At 37.5% G+C, this 22,679-nt stretch overlaps 1 protein-coding gene across 1 annotated transcript in view; it reads left to right on the top strand.

The window, feature by feature from the left end:
* Positions 1–22,679, top strand: part of LOC150107628 (neprilysin-11-like) — a 160,728-nt gene that overhangs the window by 55,671 nt on the left and 82,378 nt on the right. Inside the window, exon 6 of the mRNA XM_090392142.1 lies at positions 2,550–2,617. Coding sequence (XP_090248268.1) covers positions 2,550–2,617 — 68 coding nt within the window. The remainder of the gene's footprint in view (positions 1–2,549; positions 2,618–22,679) is intronic.

The raw sequence follows: 22,679 nt of genomic DNA, 5'->3' as shown, positions 1-22,679 counted from the left end.
AACAAGAGATCATTCCTAAAAATTGTGTAAGAGTGTGGTTAACAATGGTGTTAGGATTATATTTTTTTGCTTGAAGAGTGGTAAATGTGTTGAATACGTTGCCAGAGGTGGTTGTGAGTGCTTTGTCTGTGAATTAGTTTAAGGAGAAGTATGATAGTTATTGTGTAAATAATGGTTAGTATGTCAATGTAGGGGTCTCCCATAATGTTTTTCTGACTTCATGAAGACACCATAATAATAATATACCTCTTTATAGAGCCTTGGTAAGACTCCCATCTTTACTATTATGCACAGATCTAGGCACATGGATTTCATGGGGGATGAGGAGGAGGTGGGGTGGAGAGGATCCAGAGGTGAGTCAATGGAATGAATCTTAAGAGAGCAGGTTGAAAATTTGTGGGTTATAGAGATTGGTTGGCAGGAGGAAAAGGAGTGATATGATTAAGATATAAAATTACTGAAGAGTTTTTACAAGATTAATACAGAGGAAATTTTTTGTGGTGGGAAAACTAGAGGTCATCCTTGGAAATTGAACAAAAGTGTGGTTAACAGGGGGGGGGGGGGGGGGGGTGAGGACAAGACGTTTTGCTTGGAAAGTGGAATAGGTTGATAGAATCTGTTGTGAGTGCCATGATTGTGAATGAGTTCAAAGCAAAGTATGTTAGATACTGCGAAAAGGTTGAATAATGCTTGGCATGATATGTAGGGCATCCCTCGATGAGTCTGACTCCATGAAGTTGCCTACATAATAATAATAATTTGGGACAACAGCAATGGATGTTTACATCTTTTATCATTATCCACTCTACTAAAAAGCTGATATATTTTTCTGATAGCTTGAATTTATTCAAAAGATTTAAAATATGATTGTGATTAATTCAGATATTTTATAGGTAAATCAGCAAACTTTAATACTTTTATTTGGACTCCTTTTTTTCCAGTGAATAGTAACAAATTAAAATTGGTACTAATGTTATGTCAATATGGTCGAAGCCATCAACTATCAGGGTGACAAATTTAACTTGATTTAAATCAGTATTTACTTGTTCCATTGCCCATGGGGGAGAGAACATTCCTATCCATTTTATCACTTACGAGGGTGGTCTGAAATGTTCTTGGCCTCGACCGGATGGCAACACTATCGGCAAGATTTTTTTTTTCTAAGTTGGTACATTTGTCATAAGCATCCATGTGAAATTGCAAGTCATTCTACCAAGTAGTTTTTTTTATCCAGCTGTCTGAAGCAAAAGTGTTGTCTGTATCCCTTGAAATGGATAAAATTGAGTATCATGCGGTTATAAAATTCTTTCCTAAAAGAAGGTTCAACCCCAAAAGAAATTCATTCGAAGTTCATAAAAGTTTATGGGCACTCTTCTCCTTCGTTTTTGACAATTAAGAAATGGGCTGCTGAGTTTAAACGTGGCTGTACCAGCCTTGAAGATGATTCATGTGAAGGATGCCCAAAAAGTATAACAACACCAGAAATCATTGATCAAGTGCATGATATGGTATTGGTTGACCGGTGAGTCAAAGTGCATGTAATTGCTGAGACTATAGGCATTTCAAAAGAATGTGTAGGATATGTTGTGCATGAAGAATTGCAAATAAAAAAGCTTTGCACAAGATGGGTGCTGTGCTTGCTCACAGCAGATCAAAAATGCACTCGCATGAAAATCTCTGAACAGTGCTTGGAGCATTTTAACAAGAATAAAACTGATTTTCTGCATTGATTTATTACTATGGATGAGACTTGGATTCACCATTACACCCCAGAATCCAAACAGCAGTCAAAACAGTGGACAGAAGCCATTTGTTCAGCGCCAAAGAAGACAAAGTCGGTTCCATCAGCATTGGTGTTTTGGGGTGCTAAGGGCATTTTGTTTATTAATTATCTTGAAAAGAGTAAAATAATAACCAGGGAATATTATTCCGATCTTTTAACCGACTAGACGAAAAAATTCATGAGAAAAGACCCGGTTTGCAGAAGAAAAAAATAATCTTTCATCAGGACAGTGCACCTGTCCACAAAAGTATTAATTAAAGGAAAATTAAGGGAGCTGCACTATGAATTATTGGAGCATCCACTCCATTCCCTTCTGACTTCTATCTCTTCTCAAAACTAAAAATCTTCCTCGTTGGTCAGCGTTTTTCTTCGAATCAAGAGGTGATTGCAGCTGTAGAGGGACATTTTGCAGATCTTACTGAGAACCACTCCAGGGATGGGATAATGGCATTGGAGAACACCATCCATCGTGTTATGAACTGGACAGTTCATAACACGATGGATGGGCACCCTACTCTAAATGCCTGTATTACCCTGTGTTCAAATGCAATTCATCTCTTGCATACATCCCCCCTTTATCATCAAAAGAAAAAAATCCAAGCATCTATATATTACAGACCCCTTTTCCTATTCATTCTTCTGTAATCCCCCTACTGATTACTACTCTTCTCCTTCACTCTGAATTATCATAATATAATTATGTTAATTACTTTTATTATTTTAATCAACTATCGCTTTATGAATAATTAATATTTATCTTTTTCAGCTATTTGAATTATGGAAAGCTTGGAACTCTTATAAGTCATGAAATAACTCATGGATTTGATACTATAGGTAGGATTTACTGTGCTGTACTTAATTGACTAGGTTGTTAAATACTTCTCTGAAAAAACAAACTATATATATATATATTGTATTTATGATGGAAATAAAGCATCCACACACACATACACACACACACACTGTGTGTGTGTGTGTGTGTATTTATTTATTAGGGTTACTAAGTAATTTTATAAACTTAGTTATTTTACTCCTAATCCCAAGTAAGCAAACAGTTAAGTTTGCACCTGAACGTAGTTCAAGTCTATTTAGGAGTAAAATAACTAAGTTTATAAAATTACTTAGTAACCCTAATAAATATACATTACCCAAGGTAAAAAAACTAATTTATATATATATATATATATATATATCATACTCTACTTTTGTTTTCCTTATTAACTGAGTCACTCTCCTGGCTTGTTCTTTATACTCTTCACGTAACTGATTATTACCATTATTCATCTTGTACTTCCTCCAAAGTACTTTCTTTTTCCACATTTCATGCTTAAGCTCTACATTGATCCATTTTACACATACTTTGTTCAGCCTTTTGGCCTTCTGAATACATTCACACATTGATGCTGTTTTGTATTTCTTTGTCAGTTCCCATGCAGCATTTATTTCCTTCCCGCTCAACTCCTTGTTCCATGTTATAGCTCCAAGCTGTCTCCTAAGCTTTTCATAATCACCAGTCTTATAATTCCACATATATAACTTTGATAATTCACATGGCGGTGAATTCGAGCTGTGCAGAAGAAAGTGATTTTTAATCAGTGAATAGTCCGTTTTTTTTCCCGTTTTTCTACGTTTTTGAGTGCTAAATTTTTTCTCTGAATACGAGTGTACTTCAGTGGTTGTTTTTTGGAAGTTAGTTGCTGGCGCGATATAATATATTTTGGTTGCCGTCAGAATCGAATGCATAACGGTGGAAGACAAAACGAAGCTAAGTTTTCATTACTGTATTTAGTTATATTTTCATTTTATTTAGATTACTTAAATGTTTTGTTTTGCTTGTAATTGTTTGTACTTTTTTCTTATTTATTTAATAGAATTTATTAATTGAATAATTAACAATTACGCTACTCGGCAGTAAGGAATGATGGCAGATTCAGCTGCAGTTGCAAGTGGCGTATCGCCAAGTCCTCCGCCATTTAAGAACTCTGTTATAAGCAATATCATAAGGGACTTTGTGGCATACAGTACTTGCAGCATGTATGCGTCTCGGGAATTGGATGTGTGGCTTGTGAAAGAGAGCAGAGAGCGTTTGTGCGTAAAATGCAGGCAGTGGGAGGAAATAAGTGCATTCGAAATATCAATATCCGACCTTGTTGCTTCAGGAATGGAGAATGAATGTAAGAAGACAAGTAGTGTGATAGGAGAGAATGAAAAATATATATATATGAATGAGAAAATAATAGTTGATAGTGTGGAAGGCATGAGTGACTGTGAAAGTTTAGGAGATGGTTTTGTTTGGGAGAGTGAATTTAGATTAAGAGTGACTGACCTGCAGAGGGAGATAGATGAGCTGAAAGAGGTGGAATGTCTTGGTATGAAAGATAAGATTAGAAGAATGAAAGAGATAAATGCAAGCCGAATCAGAGTAGGGGGGAGAGAGAATTTTGCGAGCATTAGAAGAGGAGAGAAAGGAAACAATAGAAGAGAGGGAATGAGTGAGAGGTATCGGGGGGGGTGCTAGAAGAGGAGAATGGAAACAGTAGAAGAAAGGGAATGCGAGAGAGGTATGGGAATGCTAGCAGACGAGAGGATGGAAACAGTAGTAGAGATGGAATGAGAGAGAGATATGGAAGTGCTAGAAGTGAAGAAAATGGAAACAGTAGGAGAGAGAGAATGAGAGAGATGTATGGGAGTGCTAGAAGAGGAGAGAATGGAAACAGTAGCAGGAGAGAGAGGTATGGGAATGCTAGAAGAGAGAATAGCAGTAGAGGAGAGGGAATGAGAGAGACTTATGGGAATGAAAGAAGAGGAGAGAATGGAAACAATAGCAGAGAGGAATGGTAAGAGGTATAATGTATGGCGACTCAATGATCCATGGTGTTCAAGATAGGATGTGGGAGGAGTGTTTGCCAGGAGGAACAATAGAAAGGGTGGCTATGGCAATTAAGAGAGGTGAAAGGGTGGATGAGATGATTGTGATGGTAGGAACAAATGACTTGAGTGATAATGTAAGTCAGGCAGCGAGAGATATGAGATTTTTTCTTGATGCTGTACAGAAGATGACAGAGAGAGGAAAATAGTGTGTGTGTTGCCTAGGTATGATAATCACGAGCTGAGCAGAAGAGCAGTAATATTGAATAACATAATAGCTAGAACGTGTGACAAGAGAGGACTAGTATATGTGGATGCTTGGAGTGCGTTTGAGGAAAGAGAGGAATTGTATGCGAGAGACCGCTTATATTTGAATGAGGAAGGATGTAGGCATCTGGAGAGATTGCTGTTCTGAACGAGTCAGTGTGTCCCAGGGAGAATGATAGCAGGGGTGGCCTCTTGTGGGAATGGATACTCGGGAGAAAGGAGACGACATCAGGTAACACTGAGCCCAGTGTAGTCTAGAAAGGATAATGCTGGGTATAGAAACAATGGCATTTATATGCTTTATACTAATGCCAGGAGTATCCAGAATAAGGGAGAGGAATTGGTGACGCAGATAGCATCAGCCTGGCCAAAAGTTAAAGTTAATGGGATCATTGAGATGTGGTTGACAGAAGGGGATATAATAATTCTGGGCACCAAATCTGGTTCTCAGATTTGGTGCCCAGGATTTAAAGGGGATAAATAAACTGTGGAAAGGCTACAAAGACGGATGACAAAGATGGGTTCAGGACTGTACAAGGATAGTTATGAGGATCGGCTGAGGGAATGTGGACTGCAGAGCTTGGTGGATAGAAGAAAGAGAGGTGATATGATTGAGACTTTTAAACTGTTAAGAGGTGGTTACAGGGTTGACACTGGGGAGTTCTTTGACTTGGTTGAACAGCAGGAAGGAGTGATGACAAGAGACCATCCCTGGAAGTTATGAAAGGAAACTGTGAGCAAGAGGGTGAGGAGTGGTTTCTTTGCGTGGAGGTTGGTTGAACCGTGGAATGCATTGCATGATGGAGTGGTGAGAGTGAGAACGGTGAATGAGTTTAAGGAGTGGTATGATAGACTTTGTGTGTTTCTTAGGGGAGATGGAAGGAGTTATACTCCTTCCTAAGGACATAAAATTTTGACAGACTTTATGTTCTTAGGAAGGACCTCCCACGCGAGTCTTTTGACTCCATGGAGGCCTGAATAATAATAATATCCTTTCCTCACAAAAGTTTGCATATGACTAGCCACAACACATTTGATTATTTCATGATCACTTTCAACAACTGGAGAAAAGTGTGAAACTCCTCTCATGATCCAGTCTAGAACTCTCAATCCTTGCATAAAAATAAATATTATTATATTTTATTTATTTATTATTATTATATTATATTTATTTATTATTATTATATTATCTGTTATCTTAACTATCATCATCCAGGCAGATAAATCCACATCATTGTTCTTTTCTTTATTGTTGCAGTCCTTTATGCTATCTTCACATCTTTTGTAATGTCCATAGGTCTTCATCTCCTTCATTACCTCTAAATTTCACATCTCTATGTCCTATAGTGCAACTTTTCCACTACACTAGACTCTTTTTATCATGGTGCAAGGTATTCAAAAGTAATTCCCTGCACTATAACACATAACTGATATGCTCAGTTGTCAATATTTAATCATAATATACTCAAATCCTACTGAAAAGAAGCTATATCAACATAATTTCTTATTATCCATCTCAACTTGGCATTATCCAAAAATATTGATATAATACCCCCTTTCCCCCCCCAAAGAAAAAATTTCCTGACATTAACATAAATTTATACCAATTTATGGATGAACTCATCCACGCATTCTTGGATTTTTGAGTCTTGAAAACTGTATTTACAAACACTACCTTTTCCCCATTCCTTCCTATAGTGTGATCTCCATTTATTTTTAGAATCCTTTGAATATTATTCATTCATCCTTTTTGGGCAGTCCCTCTTATTTCTTTAATTCTGTTCTCCTACTATACCCCCCCCTCTCTCTCTCTCTCTCTCTCTCTCTCTCTCTCCATATTATTATGTATCATTCTTTTCACATGTTCTAGGATCTTATTTTCAACACATTGAAGCATATCCTCATTCCTTTTGATCAACACTATGCCTCTGCTCTCTGCATAACTGATCTTGTTTTGTATATAAAGTTCTGTTGCTAGTTGGATCCTTGCTTGGATCTTAGGTTGGCCAAATCCAGATTCGGCCAGCCCAAAGTCTGGCTCAGATATGTTGATGATATTTTTGCCATTTGGCTCCATGGCTGAAAAACTTTAAATGCATTCCTATGCCACCTGAACAAACAACACAAATGATCCAGTTCACCATCAAAATCAAAAACAACAACTCTCTTCCTTTTCTAGACGTGCGACACACACTCACGTCACATGTCTGTCCTCAGGTTGTCTCTCTCTCTCTCCTTCACAGTCTACCACAAACCTACACACACAGGCCAATACATACTTAAAAATTCATACCACCATCCAACATTAAAACTAGGAGTCATAAGCACCTGAAACACAGAGTCCTAACAATTTGCTCTAATGAACAAGCTCTGACCCAAGATTTCAAAATCATTAACCAAACATTTGTAAAAAAAATGGCTACGTTAAAAAAAAAATGATTCACAAAATCCTCCATAAAAATGCCACTAAAACAAAAAAAGATTACTAAGAATGCCATATATCAGAGACATTTCAGAAGAAAGACAGAAGAACATTACATAAATAAAACATTAAGACTACCCCCAATAAAATTTAAAATTAAACAAAATTTTTCAAACCCCCAGCAAAATTTAAGAAATTTACTTAGCTCTTCCAAAGATCCTCTTCCATACTTATCCCAGGGGTATACAAAATCCAGTGTACCTGTAACCTACGTTACATAGGGGAAACAGGACACACTATCCCAATCAGAAAAGACAAACACAAATAACACATTAAATGCCTCCACTATATTAAATCAGGCCTATCAGACCACACACTCCAAACATGCCACAGAATTGACTGGAAAGGCACCAAGTCCCTACAGTGCACCAAAACCTGATTTGAGAGAAAATTCGAAGAATCTTGTGAAATGCTAAAACATTATCCAAACCTGAACAAAAATGATGGATTAATCATGCCAAGAATATGGAGGATCCATCAACAACCCTTATAGCAACCAGAACAAGCCCAGAAGAAAATCACAATATGAGAGGACTTTAGAAATGTTTAATGTAGTTCCATTTTTAATTTATTTGTATTTTAATTTGTTATTTAATTTATTTATTTTAATTTAATTTTATTGTATCTGTTTATTTTATTTTATTTTTTTTTCCACAAGAGGTCAAGCTAGGTTAAAATATTAACAAGCATTTAGAGTCATTTTACTTTTGTATAGTGCAGTGTCATGTAGCTTGTATCGTATACATATGTATTTTTCCTGATGATGACCTCAATACAGAGGTCGAAATGTCGAATGTTACTTTCCTAATATTAAGTAAAGTAATTATTCTAACACATGTGTTGTGTCTCCATAAATTCTTCACTATAAATGCTGACCACCATGTAACCTTAAAAGAAAGAATTAAGAATGAAAAGTTTATTATTTGTGGCTTTATTTCTACTTAAATTTGCAAGACACCTTCTTCTTATTAGAATAACATTTTTACAAATTATATAATTTCTATAATACTGATTATTTCCGTGTTTGTATATATTGGGATTATTAATTAGTCTTTCCATTCTTGGTGTTTTTTTCCTCCATCCATATTAGTTTTATGGGGGTTTTACCTCACGGTGTTTTATCACTTACATTATGCCATCAATCCTTGCTGAATTATTTTTGAGAAATGCAGCAGCTTTCTGAAATGATGATTTTTCCATTCTGAGTTCAGTAGGTAAAGGCAGTTAACAGTGGGAAGATTTCATTTGGCTCATAACAATTCAGGAGATCTTCAAAATAATCATTTCATCTCGCACTCATTTCAGAATATAATGAAGGATGTTCCAAAAGTTACCTGTGTTTGCACAGCTCTTGAAATTAAGGATACACTGAATATTTGGGTTTTTTTTTTTTTTGGGAGCACCCAAAATTAAAGCAACATTAATCAATTCAACATCCTTTGCAAATATTTGGCTTTAGCCAAATCAGAAGAAAGACTTGGTATTTGGCTGACTGAAGCAAAAAAAAAAAAAAGTACTTACATATGTGATAACAAATGCAGTGAATAAGGGAAATACTTCCCCCTTATCTTGAATGATCACTGCTGAGGCTCATTGCATTTGCTGTAGTACTTAATTTGGTGGTGTCTTTTTTTATTTTATATTATGCAGCCTTAAAATTTTGGCATGAATAATGAAACAAGCACTGGAACTTTTATGCTTTATTTGAAGATTCAAAATTTACAAATGCAAAGTATGCAAATAGTAAACATGTAAACAGAAAATGAGCATTAAATATCCATGCAAATGACAGCAATTTAAATATGTGAAATTAGTAGCTTTTATGGCACTGCTGTTAGTTTATTGGAGTCTTTTTAGGAAAGGCTTCAATTAATTAGCAGCAGTTGTTTTAATTTTGGGTGCTCCCAACTATTAAGACTGAAAATGTATTTCTCTAAAGATGAAGGAACGATGAATAAACTTCTCTGTGAAGGAATTAACAAAACATTTGATACTTTATTTAAAAATAAGTATTGTTATTTCTGTGGTGTTATAGCCAAGATTTAATCTAGCATTTTTGAAATCAGGCAAAATTCATTATGTTAAAAGCATTCTAATTAATGAGAAATCTGAGTCTCAGTGGTGCACCCAGAGAGAGGACCAAGGGTTATAGCCAAGATTTAATCTAGCATTTTTGAAATCAGGCAAAATTCATTATGTTAAAAGCATTCTAATTAATGAGAAATCTGAGTCTCAGTGGTGCACCCAGAGGGGGGACCAAGGGAGCCCCCCCACACACACACAAAGAAAAAGGAAAAAAAAAACACTAGAAAATTTTCCAAAAATCTTTTCCTAATTAAAATTCATTTTTTTTTATTTATATTGTCTCTTGTCTTCTATTTCTATAATACTTATGATTTAGCGATCATTGCAGATGCTCAGTCATAGGTCATATGCGATGTGTAGTGTGTATTCTCAAATCGTCTACTCAATTCGGCCCCACTCAAGATTAAATTCTAAGTGCACCACTACTAAGTCTTATTCAGAAATGTTAAGTGATGAATGAATCGGTAATATTCCATTATCAAAAAAGGTGAGATTTTTGGAAAATCATGAGGAAAGGAAAAATAGGAGTCAATTATGGCAAGTATCTTGACAGTATACAGTATCATCTCTTCTACTGCTGTTTCACCATCAAGTTGGAAATTAAATGAACAGCAGTAAAACATTATTGATGAGATAATTATATGTTTTAATAAACCATTGTTAAAAAGACCTGATGATCTGTTGAGCAAAAACAGAAAATCATGTTACCCATTTTGAATAAAATACCAAAAAAATTTCTTTTGCCATGAGCTACTAGCATATACAGAGAAAGTTGTTTTCTTCTTTAGAGGCTAGAACTATTTAAGAACGAAACCAAAGTAGACTTCTTTTTAATAAATGTTCCTTGTAAAAATTAAATTACTGCTTTATTAAATTTAAGAAGCATAAACTTTTATTTTTGCATTTTCACATACCTACATTGTTAATTAATTAAAGTATTATCACATATTTATCTTTCTTTGTCTTATTTATCATCATTATCAAATTCCTGCCATGTACCCTCAAGGAGTGTACAGGATATGATAGTACTACATGAAAAAAATTACATCATTACTAACTTCCTATCTACAATTTTCCTCCAAATCAGTCTGTTACTTGTCAAGACTCCAACATTATCAGATCTTATATTTCTATCGTTTAAGGCACATTGTACCGTATCAATCCACTTATATCTTAGTCTTCCACTGGGTCGTTTTGCTGCCAACCTGGCAGAGAACACTTTTTTTGCTAATCTTTCTTTGCCCATTCTGTTTAAGTAACCATACCACCTCAGATTAGCTCTGCTAACACATTCCTAGATGCTGACAATGTCAAGTTCTTTCCTAATATCCTCAATTTTAATATGATATTGCCATAGATGCCATCTGTTCATGCCTCTAATCTTTCTCAGGACTCTCATATCTGAGGTCTCTAGTCTTTGGTCAAGTGTTTACTTCTGACACAGCTCTCAGATCCATAAGTTAAAATTGGTTTGAACACTGTCTTGTATTAGCTAATTTAGTGTTCCGACTAATTTCTCTCTTATTCCATATGAATTTATTCAATTGACTTCCCACCATACCAGCTTGCTGATTCTGTTGTCTATTTCTATATTTAATTTACCATCTTCACTAAAAATCGTGCCTAAGTAGCTGAAATATTTTACTTGTTCCACAGGTTCTCCATTCAAAACACAGTTGACATTTTCAATGATTCTGCCTATTTTCATCGTCTTTGTCTTTTTATTGCTGACCTTCATACCATATCTATCACAACAGTTCTTCAATTTAATCAGAGAATCTTGCAGACTTGTAGCGGATTTATTTAGAAGTATAACATCATCCGCATAAAGCAAAGAGCTGATATTAACATCTCCAATTTTGATATCAAGTTTAATACCACTTTCCTTCATAATATGATCCATATAGATAATGAATAGCAGAGGGGATAATGTACACCTTGTCTCACACCAGATTTAACATTAAACCATCTTCCTGTACTTCCTTCAATTCTAACTGCTGACTCACAACTCAAATAAAGACTAAGTATTGCTTGATATAATGTCCCATTGACACCATATAATTGTAGTGTATTGAATAGCTTCCCTCTTGGCACCTTGACATATGCCTTTTCCAAATCGACAAAACTTAAATACAGATCTATGTTATATTCCCATGATTTCTCGACTATTTGTCATAAAGTGAAGATCTGATCCTGACATCCTCTATTTCGCCTGAATCCAGCTTGTTCTTCACCATGCTTTTCTTCCACAATTCTTCTCAACCGTTTCTCAAGTATACTTGCATAGATCTTGCCAGGAACACTCAGTAGGGAAATACCTCTGTAATTCTCACATTCAGTTTTATTTCCCTTTTTATATATGGGTACTATGAGACCTCTACTCCAATCATTGGGAATTCATCCCTCTTTCCAGGCTTTCTGAACTATGCAGTGAAGCCAGTGCAAGACTTTTATACCACCATACTTCAGCATTTCTGGTTGAATATCATCTACTCCTGCTGCCTTTCCACATTTCAAGCCTTTGATGGCTTTTTCTACTTCAACTATTGATATGTATTCCTGACTGCATGCCTAATCAGTGTTTTTTACCACTGTGCTGTCATCACTGCTTGTTTCATTTAGAAGTTTTTCAAAGTAATTACTCCATACTTCAAGGATATATTTTTCTCCCGTTTTTCATGTCACCTTTATCATCTCTAACTCCTTTTACAGCACTCTTTCCTCCATTCCTAAGCTTCTTCAACAACCTCCAGAATATTTTTTTTTATTATTATTATTATTATTATTACGGGCAACTCCAGGGAGTCATTAGACTCATCGAGGGAAGCCCCAATCATATTCATCACAACTGTTCGACATTCATACAGTATCTATCATACCTCGCCTTAAACTCATTCACTGTCACAGCATCCACCACAGACTCAGGGAGTGCATTCCACTTATTCACTACTCTAAAAGTAAAGAACCCAGCTCTAACACTTTTACTAACCACACTTTTGTCCAGTTTCCATGGATGTCCCCTAGTCCTCCCACAACCAGCCCTGTTCTCAAAAATATCTTCCGGATTAATTTTATAGAAACTCTTCAGTAATTTGAATGTCTCAATCATATCCCCCCTCCTCCGCCTATCAACCAATTTTTGCAACCCACAAATCCTCAACCTGTTCTCATAAGGTTCATTCCACAGACCTGCTATCATCTTGGTCACTCACCTCTGGATCCTCTCCACCTCCTCCTGATCAAGAAGAAACCTAGGTGACCAAATCTGAGCACAGTAGTTGAGATGGGGTCTTATCAAGGCTCGATACAGAGGAACAATAACCTGCTTGTCTCTGCTTGTCAATGTATTCTTCAGCAACCAAGTGATTTGATGAGCTGATTTGGCCACTTTTGCAGTGTGTCCCCTAAATTTCAATTCCTTATCCACCAACACTCCTAAATCTCGTGCCTCATCAATTTCCTGGAGCACGGTTCCACCAATGCAGTAAACTGCCGCCAATCTTTTCACCCCAAAATGCATAGCCTTACATTTTGCCACATTAAATTGACATCCATTCTCCTTAGCCCAGACCTCCAATCGGCCCAAATCATCCTGCAAAATTTTGACGTCATCTGCATTCACTATTGCCCTACCCAACTTCGCATCATCTGCAAACAAATGAACTGTTCCTCTCAGATCCTTTCCTATATCATTTATGAACAAATCAAACAGCAGTGGTCCAAGAACAGATCCTTGTGGCACACCACTAGTCACAGGCCGTCTTGTGGACTCTACTCCTGAGTAAACCACTCTCTGATATTTCTCCGTCAACCACCCTCCTATCCATTTCACCAACCCTATGTCCATCCCCATATGCTGCAATTTACTGATTAGAATTTCATGTGGTATCCTGTCAAAGGCCTTAGCAAGGTCCAGTAGAATCACTGTAAACCCATTACCCTTATCCAGCTCAGCCATCACTATGTTATAATACGTGAGCAAGTTACTGAGGCATGACCTACCCTTCACAAAACCATGCTGTCCCCGATACAGTATCCCATTTTCTTCTATTCAATCTTGTATTTTCCTCTTGACTATTTTCTCTAAGACCTTGATAATGATTCCTGTTATGCTGATTTGTCGGTAATTTTCAACAGCAGCCTTGGAACCACCTTTGTGCAGCGTAACTATTTTCCCCTCTTTCCATCCCCTTGGGACTGACCCAGTCTCGAGGCTCAAATTAAACAAAATGGTCAAGGGCACTGACAATTCTTTAGCCGCTTCACGTACGACACGAGCTGGTATACCATCCAATCCCACAGATGTATTGACATTGAGGTTCTGTAATAGACTAGTTACCTCTACTTCATTCATCACAATTCCAGTATAAGCTGTTGGTTCTTCCATTCCTGCAAAGTCACCACCTGGATGATATACTCTTGCAAAGTGCTCGCTCAGTAATTCCACAATATTGACTGATTCGGTTACCTCCCTACACTCAGCATTTTTTAAGATCATTCTACCATGAGCATTTTTCCTTTTACTTGCAACATATTGAAAAAACTGTTTGGGATTCTCTTTAGCCTGCGTGGCCAATTTCCTTTCGTAATCTGCTTTTGCTTTTCTTACCACCCTTGTTACCATCCTGGCCTGAGCTTTATACTGTTCCTGCGCCTGATGGTCACCCTCCTCCTTAAATTCCCTCCACAATTGTTTCTTTTTTTGCAGCTCAAGCTTAATAGTGTTATTCATCCATTTAACTCCTACTTGATTTATTATTCGGACTCTTGGTATACAGTCAACCATTGCCTCCTGCAAACAGTTCTTAACCACCTCCCATGCACTATCAACATCCAGCCCTTGCAGTTTTACATGCCATGGCATTGAGCCAAGCACACACCTAAGCTTGTCATACTTACCAGCCCGGTAATTCCACATGTACCCTGTCTTAATTGTAAATTCGACTCCTTTAGCCACCTCCCAAGTCATGACCTTATGGTCACTCTCACCAATTGGTGGAACATGGTCATGTTCGTTACAGCCACATTCTAAGTTGCAATTACTAGGTCCAGCACTCTCTGCCCCCTGGTATTTTCCACTACATGTTGCCGTAGATAGTTGTCCCTTAATAACCGCATGAAATCCAATTCCTTCCTCCCATGTGCCCTCTCCTCTTTCCAGTCAATGTTACCATAATTGAAATCACCCATAATAATTACCCTCCTTCCACTCATTTCTTCTATTTGCCTATGCATACTATCCCCACCATCTATTCCATCACCTGGTCTACAGCAGCAGCCAATTGTATATTTTGTTCTGCTAGATTCTATCTCACACCAAACAGCCTCAAATGTGCTTTTTTCCCCATCCTGCAGTTCAACCTCTATACTCCTTGGCTGAAGCTCATCAGCTATCATCAATAACACTCCTCCCCCCTTTTTATTCACCCTGTCACTCCTGAACACGCTATACCCGTCGCATTCAATCCCACTAGCTTTATCATCTTCTGTCAGCCATGTTTCACTAATACCGACAACCTGTGGCCTGGAAGTGCCAACCATGGCCAAAAACTCTTTCTTCTTGTTTCTAATACTCCTGGCATTAGTGTACATGAATCGCAGAAGCCCATTTGTCCCTTCCCTACTTTGATGCTTTATACTAACTATCCCATTCTGATTTGTTGTCCATAGTACTCGCTTGGGCATAATATACTCATTCATACACTTAACTGCCTCCCTAAAGTCTTGCATATCTACCCCCCCCCCTTTCTTAATAAATCTAGTTTCCCTGAGTCTGTACATCCACTTCCACATCATTCATCAACACTTTTTCAAGTCTCCATACACCAACTCCATTCAAATTTAACCCATCCATCTTATATAAGTCCTTTCGCCCATCGAACTCATTCCACACATCCACAAATTCCACACCACTCTCCATGCATAACCCACGCATAAAGTCATTGGCAATTATGGCCCTCCTTCTAAACACTTCGCTGTCATACCGCGGTAAAATACTCACCATCCTAACTCTCTCACTCTTCTCTTTTGCTACCTCAAATAACTCCCTCACATCCTCTATCATTTCCATTTTGTCCTCTTTCAAATCATTCATTCCTGCCACGATTATCATCTCTTTTATCCTTTGTTTTTGCAGTCGGATAGATTCGCTGACGTCCTTTATGTTTGCACCCGGCTGGTACGACTTCGTTAAACTCTCAATTATTACACCTCTTAATAGCGAATCGCCATACAGCACTCGCTCCTTCATTTTATTGATGTTTCCGAACATTCTATTATTTGCCGTCACAGACTTCCGCCGGTTATTTGTCGGTACATTCAACACACATTTTTCCAAACGCTCCAGTTGTCTTTTAGCTCTGTGTATCACACCGTTCAAACGGGCAATTTCGCTACTCGCATTTATCTCACCATTTTCATTATCGATCAAATCATCCATTCTTTCTGTATTTCTACCTTCACTTACACTTTCAGCGACGCTCTCACACCTATCTGGCACTACCACGCAATTCTCTAGCACACCACCATTTTCTACATTCTGACTATCGTTAACGATATCACTCTCGACACACGAAACACGCTTGAAATCCTCGTTCTCTTTACACTTTCTGCACATATTCACTCCACTATCACTTTCTAACCAGACTCCCACTGCTCTTCCCAAGGCATACATCTCACAGACAGCACATTGCATAAATTCGTTTACATCAAAACTCTTAAACAAACATGGCGACCTGGCCACCATTTTTTTTTTCATCGGTGCCATGTGTACGCTATCTTATCTTAAAAATAATAATTAAAATAACAGAAAACATGCAAAAATTTCACAGACACACCAAGAAACAAAAAGCAAACAATACTACTTAAAATTCTAGTAAAATATCTAATGTTAACACAAAATACTACTAATCTTTTCAGGAGCTCTCGACAAGCCGACGATCTAATCAGTGCGACACCAAGCGAATATCATGCCGCCTTCTTGATATTTATTTTCTATATTCTTGCCAAAATCCTCCCATGACTTTTGTTTAGCTAGTTTTACACAGTTTTTAGCATTTTTGCATTTGTCTCTGTATTCTCCAAGAGCAAAAGCTGACTTATTTGCCAGAAACTTTTGATAGGCTTTCTTTTTTCTTTCACTGCTTCTTTAACTTCCTGTGTCCACCATGGAGTTCTAATTTTTCTATCCTTGCAACCAACTTCACCACATGCCTCTCTAGCTGAATCAATCAGGGCTTTCTTCAAGGCTTGCCACTGAATCTCTAAGGTTTGATTCCTGTTATCAAACTCTTTCATTTTTTCTTCAATAATCTTTGTGTACTTTAGTCTACAGTTCACATCTGAGAGCTGCTCAACTTTTATTCGCTTTAAAACTTTCTTACATGTTATTCTTTTCAATATGAAATTCAATTTTATCCTGCTCAAGACTAAATAGTGATCACTTCCAATTTCAAATCCTCTGTACACTCTGGTGTCCTGCACCAGGGAGAAAACATCACTATCAACAATAACATAGTCAATGAGACTTTTCTTATTCCTTGCTTCTTTTCTCCATGTGAATTTGTGCACATTTTTATGTTGGAACATGGTGTTAGTAATAACCAGTCCATGTCCTGAGCAGAAATCCAAAAAGTATTTGCCATTATTATTAGCTGTGCTCTTTTCTCCAAATTTTCCCAAAATATTATTGTGTCTGACAATCATTTCCTACTCTGCTATTTAGATCGCCAACAAGGACCAACTTTTCCTTTTTCATTGTGTCAGTTGCTTTCTCTAAAGCCTCAAAAAATTCCTCCACTTCTATCTTAGTAGAACCTTCTGTGGGACCATAGGCACAAATAAGTCTCATTGTCCAGTTCCCTATTCTCATATTTGCTTACATCACTCTACTTGAGACTGCCTACCATTCAAGAAGATTAGCCTCGTATTTAGTGTTGAATACTATGGCTACTCCTTCTTTTCGTTGATTGTCATTGCCTGAATATAACATTTTGTATTTATTGCTTAGAAAGATCTCACCAGTTTTTGCCTTTTTTGTTTCAGTCACCCCTATTATGTCGATCTGGTACTACCTATCTAATTCCTCAGCTAGCTCCATTTCTTTGCCATTCAGGCTTCTTGTGTTGATACTACCGATCTTGAACTCTGGTGATGTTGTTAAATCTAAAATCCCACCTGAGTTGGGGTGGGATTTTAGATTTATTCCAGTAGCTGACTTTTTCTTTTGCTCTTTGTCCTGGTTCCCTGTCAAAAACAATGGGGACCTTGTTTAACCGAGCAACGCCCCAGCCAGAATGAAATTCTGTGATGTAGTACCATCATTTGATATTTTGGTTTAAGCCAATAAGAATACAATTTAGTCGGCTAAATCCCAAATTGCTAGCCCATCCTCATTCATTCAGTATCTAGGTAGATACCTAACAGGGTGCACCATGAGAAAGTGAGGATTGGACATTAAGTCAGAAGCTCTGGTTGGTTCTCCGCATTCCTTTAAAGGCTATGTGGAGGTCTCCTCTCAGTTATATATCTTTGACCCTTAAGCACCCCACCCTATCATACAGACTAATGACTTCATATATGTCCATAAGGGTATGTGCTTTGTATTTGGGATACTAAGGCAAGTGATGTGAAGTCATTGGCCTCTATATTAGAGTTGCCCAGTCATGAAGCCGTGCCAACTTTGCTGACATTTGGATGGAGGATTAAATCAAGAATATTATTTCTTGGCATCTTTAATATAAAGCGAAACATGATTGGATGAGGATAATATCCTGACAGGAATAGAAATGAAATGATAAATGGAATGAAGTTAAGAGAATTCTAGATATGTATGGAAGAGTGAAAATGATGAAAACAAATAATGTTGGTATAAAAGAGGTAACAAAAGACTTACAAGTGGTGTTGTATGGTGATTCAATTATTAAAGGTGTGCTGGACGAGAGGATGCATAAAGTATGTTTTTCTGGAGGTAGATTGAGTAGAGTAATTGAGGCATTAGATATGAGAAGTAAGTGAGCAAAAGAGTTGGTAGTTGTAATAGGTACAAATGACTTGATGCAAACAAAGAACACATCAGATTGAATATCAGTAGGTTGTTGAAACGGATAAAAGAGAATAGTGTGAGAGTAACGGTAGTAAGCACGTTACCCAGGTATGACAGCAGTGAGTTGAAGCAGAGAGCAAGGATTATGAATGATATGCTAGCAGAAATGTGTGTGAGGAGAAAGGAGTGAAGTTTGTTAATGTGTGGAATGAGCTTGAAGGATGAAGTGAACTGCGTAGGAGCAATAGACTGCATTTGAGTGGTTTTGGTGTGAGTCGCTTGGAGAGACTGCTGGAAGGGATAGAAGTGAGTGCAGAGAATGAATCTGATCAATTGCTTTGCGATGTGGAAGAACGGGAGAGTAAGATAGGAGAGATTGAAGAGGTGGATGTGAATGAAGAAGTGAGTGTCATGAGTATAGAGAATGAGAGAACAGGTGTGTGTGCAAGACAGACAGGGGAAACAGGGAAGCTCAGGGTGGACAGAGGAACACAGTGTGAGAAAGGTAGATGCTCCATGTGTAGTCTACACATGGAGCATCTTGTCATGTGCATGTGTAGTCTACAAGTGCAATGTCTACACTGCAAGTGCATGTGTAGACAAAAAGGGAAGGGGATGACCTGGGATCAAGGGAAAACAGTTGGATCTGAAGAAGGTTTGAAGATGAATGAGAAAAAGGAATGGCTCAAGTTAAGCATGGAGAAGTCACATTAAATAAGTGATGTAAGTGGAACTAGCTATAGATCCAGGAATAAGCTGTGTTTGTATACAAATGCTAGAAGGTATAACAAACAAGGCAAATGAAATGGTTGCATTAATTGAGTCTGTTCAACCAAAAATTGATGGAATCAGTGAGACATGGTTGAATGAGGACAACATCCTGACAAGAATACAGATGGAAGATGATGATGTGTTTCGTGAGGATAGAAAGGGTAAAAAGCAAAGGAGGGGAGCTCTATTGATGATAGAAAAAGAGTTAAGTCCATACAAATTAGAAATGCAAAAGTAAATAGTGCTAGTGGTTTTCTTATTAGCCAAGCAAATAAGAAAAGGGTTATTACTATGGGCAGTTTTAACTATGGCAAATATAGACCGGGATGATGAGACAGCAACTAGAAGTAAAGAAAATGAGTTTTTTAAGTATTTGAGGAACAACTACCTTAGACAGTATGTAACAGAAGGCATATGAGAATTGAGGGTCATGGATTTGATCATCTCATCAGAGGACATAATTATAAATGAGGTGTCAAATCATCCTCCAGTTGGTGAGAGTGACCAATAAGTCATTACCTGTGTGGTTGCCAGTGGTGTGAGGACCTTGTGAGAAAAGGGTATATGTGGAACTACAAGGCTGGTAATTATGAAGAACCCAGACCAAGAAAAATCTTAGAAAATTATTTCACTATGTAACAAGTTGAAGAAAGAAAGAAAGAAAGAATGATTATGGTAAGATGATACCCATATCATACCCAGAATTCTCTGTATTGGCTTCACAATTTTGGCAATGTGTCCCCTAAATTTCAGATCCTTATCCACTATCACCCCAAGATACCATATTTCCACCATCTCTAACAATATATCCCCACTAAGCATAAATTCTACATCCCATCTTTGTTTCCCAAATTTTAAAACCTTACATTTTGCAGCATTGAACTTGCATCCCCATTCCTGTCAATAAATCACTCAATTTATTCAAGTCTTCTTGTAAGGCCACAACATCTTCTATACTTTTCGTAGTTTGTCCCAACTTTACCTCATATGCAAACAACTGAATATATCCATCCAAGTCTGTGCCAATATCATTAACATACAATTAAACAGCAATGGCCCTAAAACAGACCCCTGAGGTACACCATTAGTGACTTTCCTCTTCCTGAATACTACTTTCCCCATACACAACTTGCTGATACCAATCAGATAGCCAGTCTCTGATCCGATGAATTAATCTGATATCCAATCCCATTCACTCTAGTTTGACCAGCAACTTATCATGTGATAATCTATAAAAAGTCTTTGTGAAATCTAAGTATATTACTGAGTATCCTTCTCCTCTGTCCAAGGAAACAGTCACCTTATTGTAATAAGTAAGTAGATAATTAAAACATGACCTCCCTTTAGCGAATCCATGCTGTCCATCAAAGATAATACCATTGTTGTCAACACCCAATTCTGGATCCTAGTTCTCACCAGCTTCTCCCACAACTTAACCACAAGACCTGTCACACAGATAGGACTATAATTTGATGCATGAGTTTTATCACCTCCTTTATGAAGTGGCACAATCTTGCATTCCTTCCACTCTTTTGGAACTCGAATAAGTGCAAGACTCATATTAAAAAAATATGTTAAGGCAGATGTCAACTCCCTGGCGCATCCCTTCAGAATAAGTGGTGATATATTATCAAGTCCTACAGCATTATTAACATCAGGTTTGTTCAATTCCCTATACACTCTTGCTCAGTTACAGTCAGTCTTTCCTTCCCATCATCAACTGCTCTCAAACTGTTCGTAATGTCCCATTCACAAGAATGAAAGACCTTTATGAATTGCTCATTAAGTATCTCCACTATATCCACTGCAGTAGTAGTCCTTATACCATTTTCTCCAGTCAGTGTCATATTTCCATAATCATTCTTTTTATTGCTGGCTATACATCAAGAGAGCTCCCTAGGATTCTTTTTGGCTTCATTAGCTAACTGCTACTCATACTTCCCTTTTGCTACCCTTACCAACTCTCCGACTTGTAAGAGCTTCTGTGTAGTACTTTTGTGTTTTTCCAGTTGATCCTGTGTGCAGGGGTATCGAGAGTATGGTCTGCTAGGCCCGACTTGCCATAATGATAATTCCGGACATATCTTTTGTTTTTGCTGCTGCGGATGTTCACAGTTCTTCCTGTTTGACCATAGTAGGCTTGATTACATGAGCAGGGTACTTGGTAGACTCCTGGATGTGATAAAGGGGGAATGCTGTCCTTGGGTGAGCGGATAAGGGTTGCTTATTTGCTACATGGTCTGAATTTAGTGCGTAGTTTATGTTTATTAAGAATTCTTGAAATCTTATAGGACGTGCCTTTAATGTATGGGATGGTGACTGTTTTGTTGTAGTTCTCTGTGGTGGATGGTGGGAGGGGTTTCTTATTAATTATTTACTTAGTTTCTGTGTTTGTTCTAATATACAATAAAGTATATACTAATATACAATAATGTTTCTTTGATTATGGAAGGATGACATTGATTGGAGGAAATGGTATAAAGACAGCTGTTGCAGAATGTGTGGTGGAGATACTTGCTCTGGATACTCTGGATCCTAGTTCTCACAAGCTTCTCCAACAACTTAACCACAACACCTAACACACAGATAGGCTTATAGTTTGATGCTTGAGTTCGATCACCTCATTTATGAAGTGGCACAATCTTATTTATTATTACTTATTACAATAAATTGACTGCTTCCTTGGACAGAGGAGAAGGATACACAGTAATATACTTGGATTTCGCAAAAGCTTTTGATAGAGTACCTCATGATAAGTTGACATTCAAACTAGAGCAGATGGGGTTGGATATTAGATTAGTGCATTGGATTGGAGACTGGCTATCTGATAGGTATCAACAAGTTGTGTATGGGGGGGGGGGTGCAATATCCAGGAAAAGGAAAGTCACTAGTGGAGTGCCTCAGGGATCTGTTTTAGGGCCATTACTATTTAACTTGTATATTAATGATATTGGCGAAGATTTGGATGGAGATATTCAGTTGTTTGCAGATGATGCAAAGTTGGGACGAACCATAAAGAGTAGCGAAGATGTTGTGGCCTTACAAGAAGACTTGAATAAATTGAGTGATTGGGAAAGCAAATGGGGATGTGAGTTCAATGTTGCAAAATGTAAGGTTTTAAAATTTGGAAAACAAAGATGGGATGCAGAATTTATGCTTGGTGAGAATATATTCTTGGAAGTAGAGGAAATAAGAGATCTGGGGGTGATAGTGGATAAGGATCTAAAATTTAGGGGACACATCGCCAAAATTGTGAAGACAACACAAAGAATTCTGGGAATGATGCGGAGGACACTGACGTGTAGAAGTAGGGAGATTCTTGTTCCATTGTATAAGGCTTTGATTAGCCACACATGGACTATTGTGCCCAGATTTGGTCA

The sequence above is a fragment of the Typopeltis vanoorti genome, chromosome 4 (assembly GCF_054136105.1).
Source record: "Typopeltis vanoorti isolate ZY-2024b chromosome 4, IOZ_Tvanoo_1.0, whole genome shotgun sequence".
NCBI classification, from domain to species: domain Eukaryota; kingdom Metazoa; phylum Arthropoda; class Arachnida; order Uropygi; family Thelyphonidae; genus Typopeltis; species Typopeltis vanoorti.
This window is presented reverse-complemented; position numbering and strand designations above follow the sequence as displayed.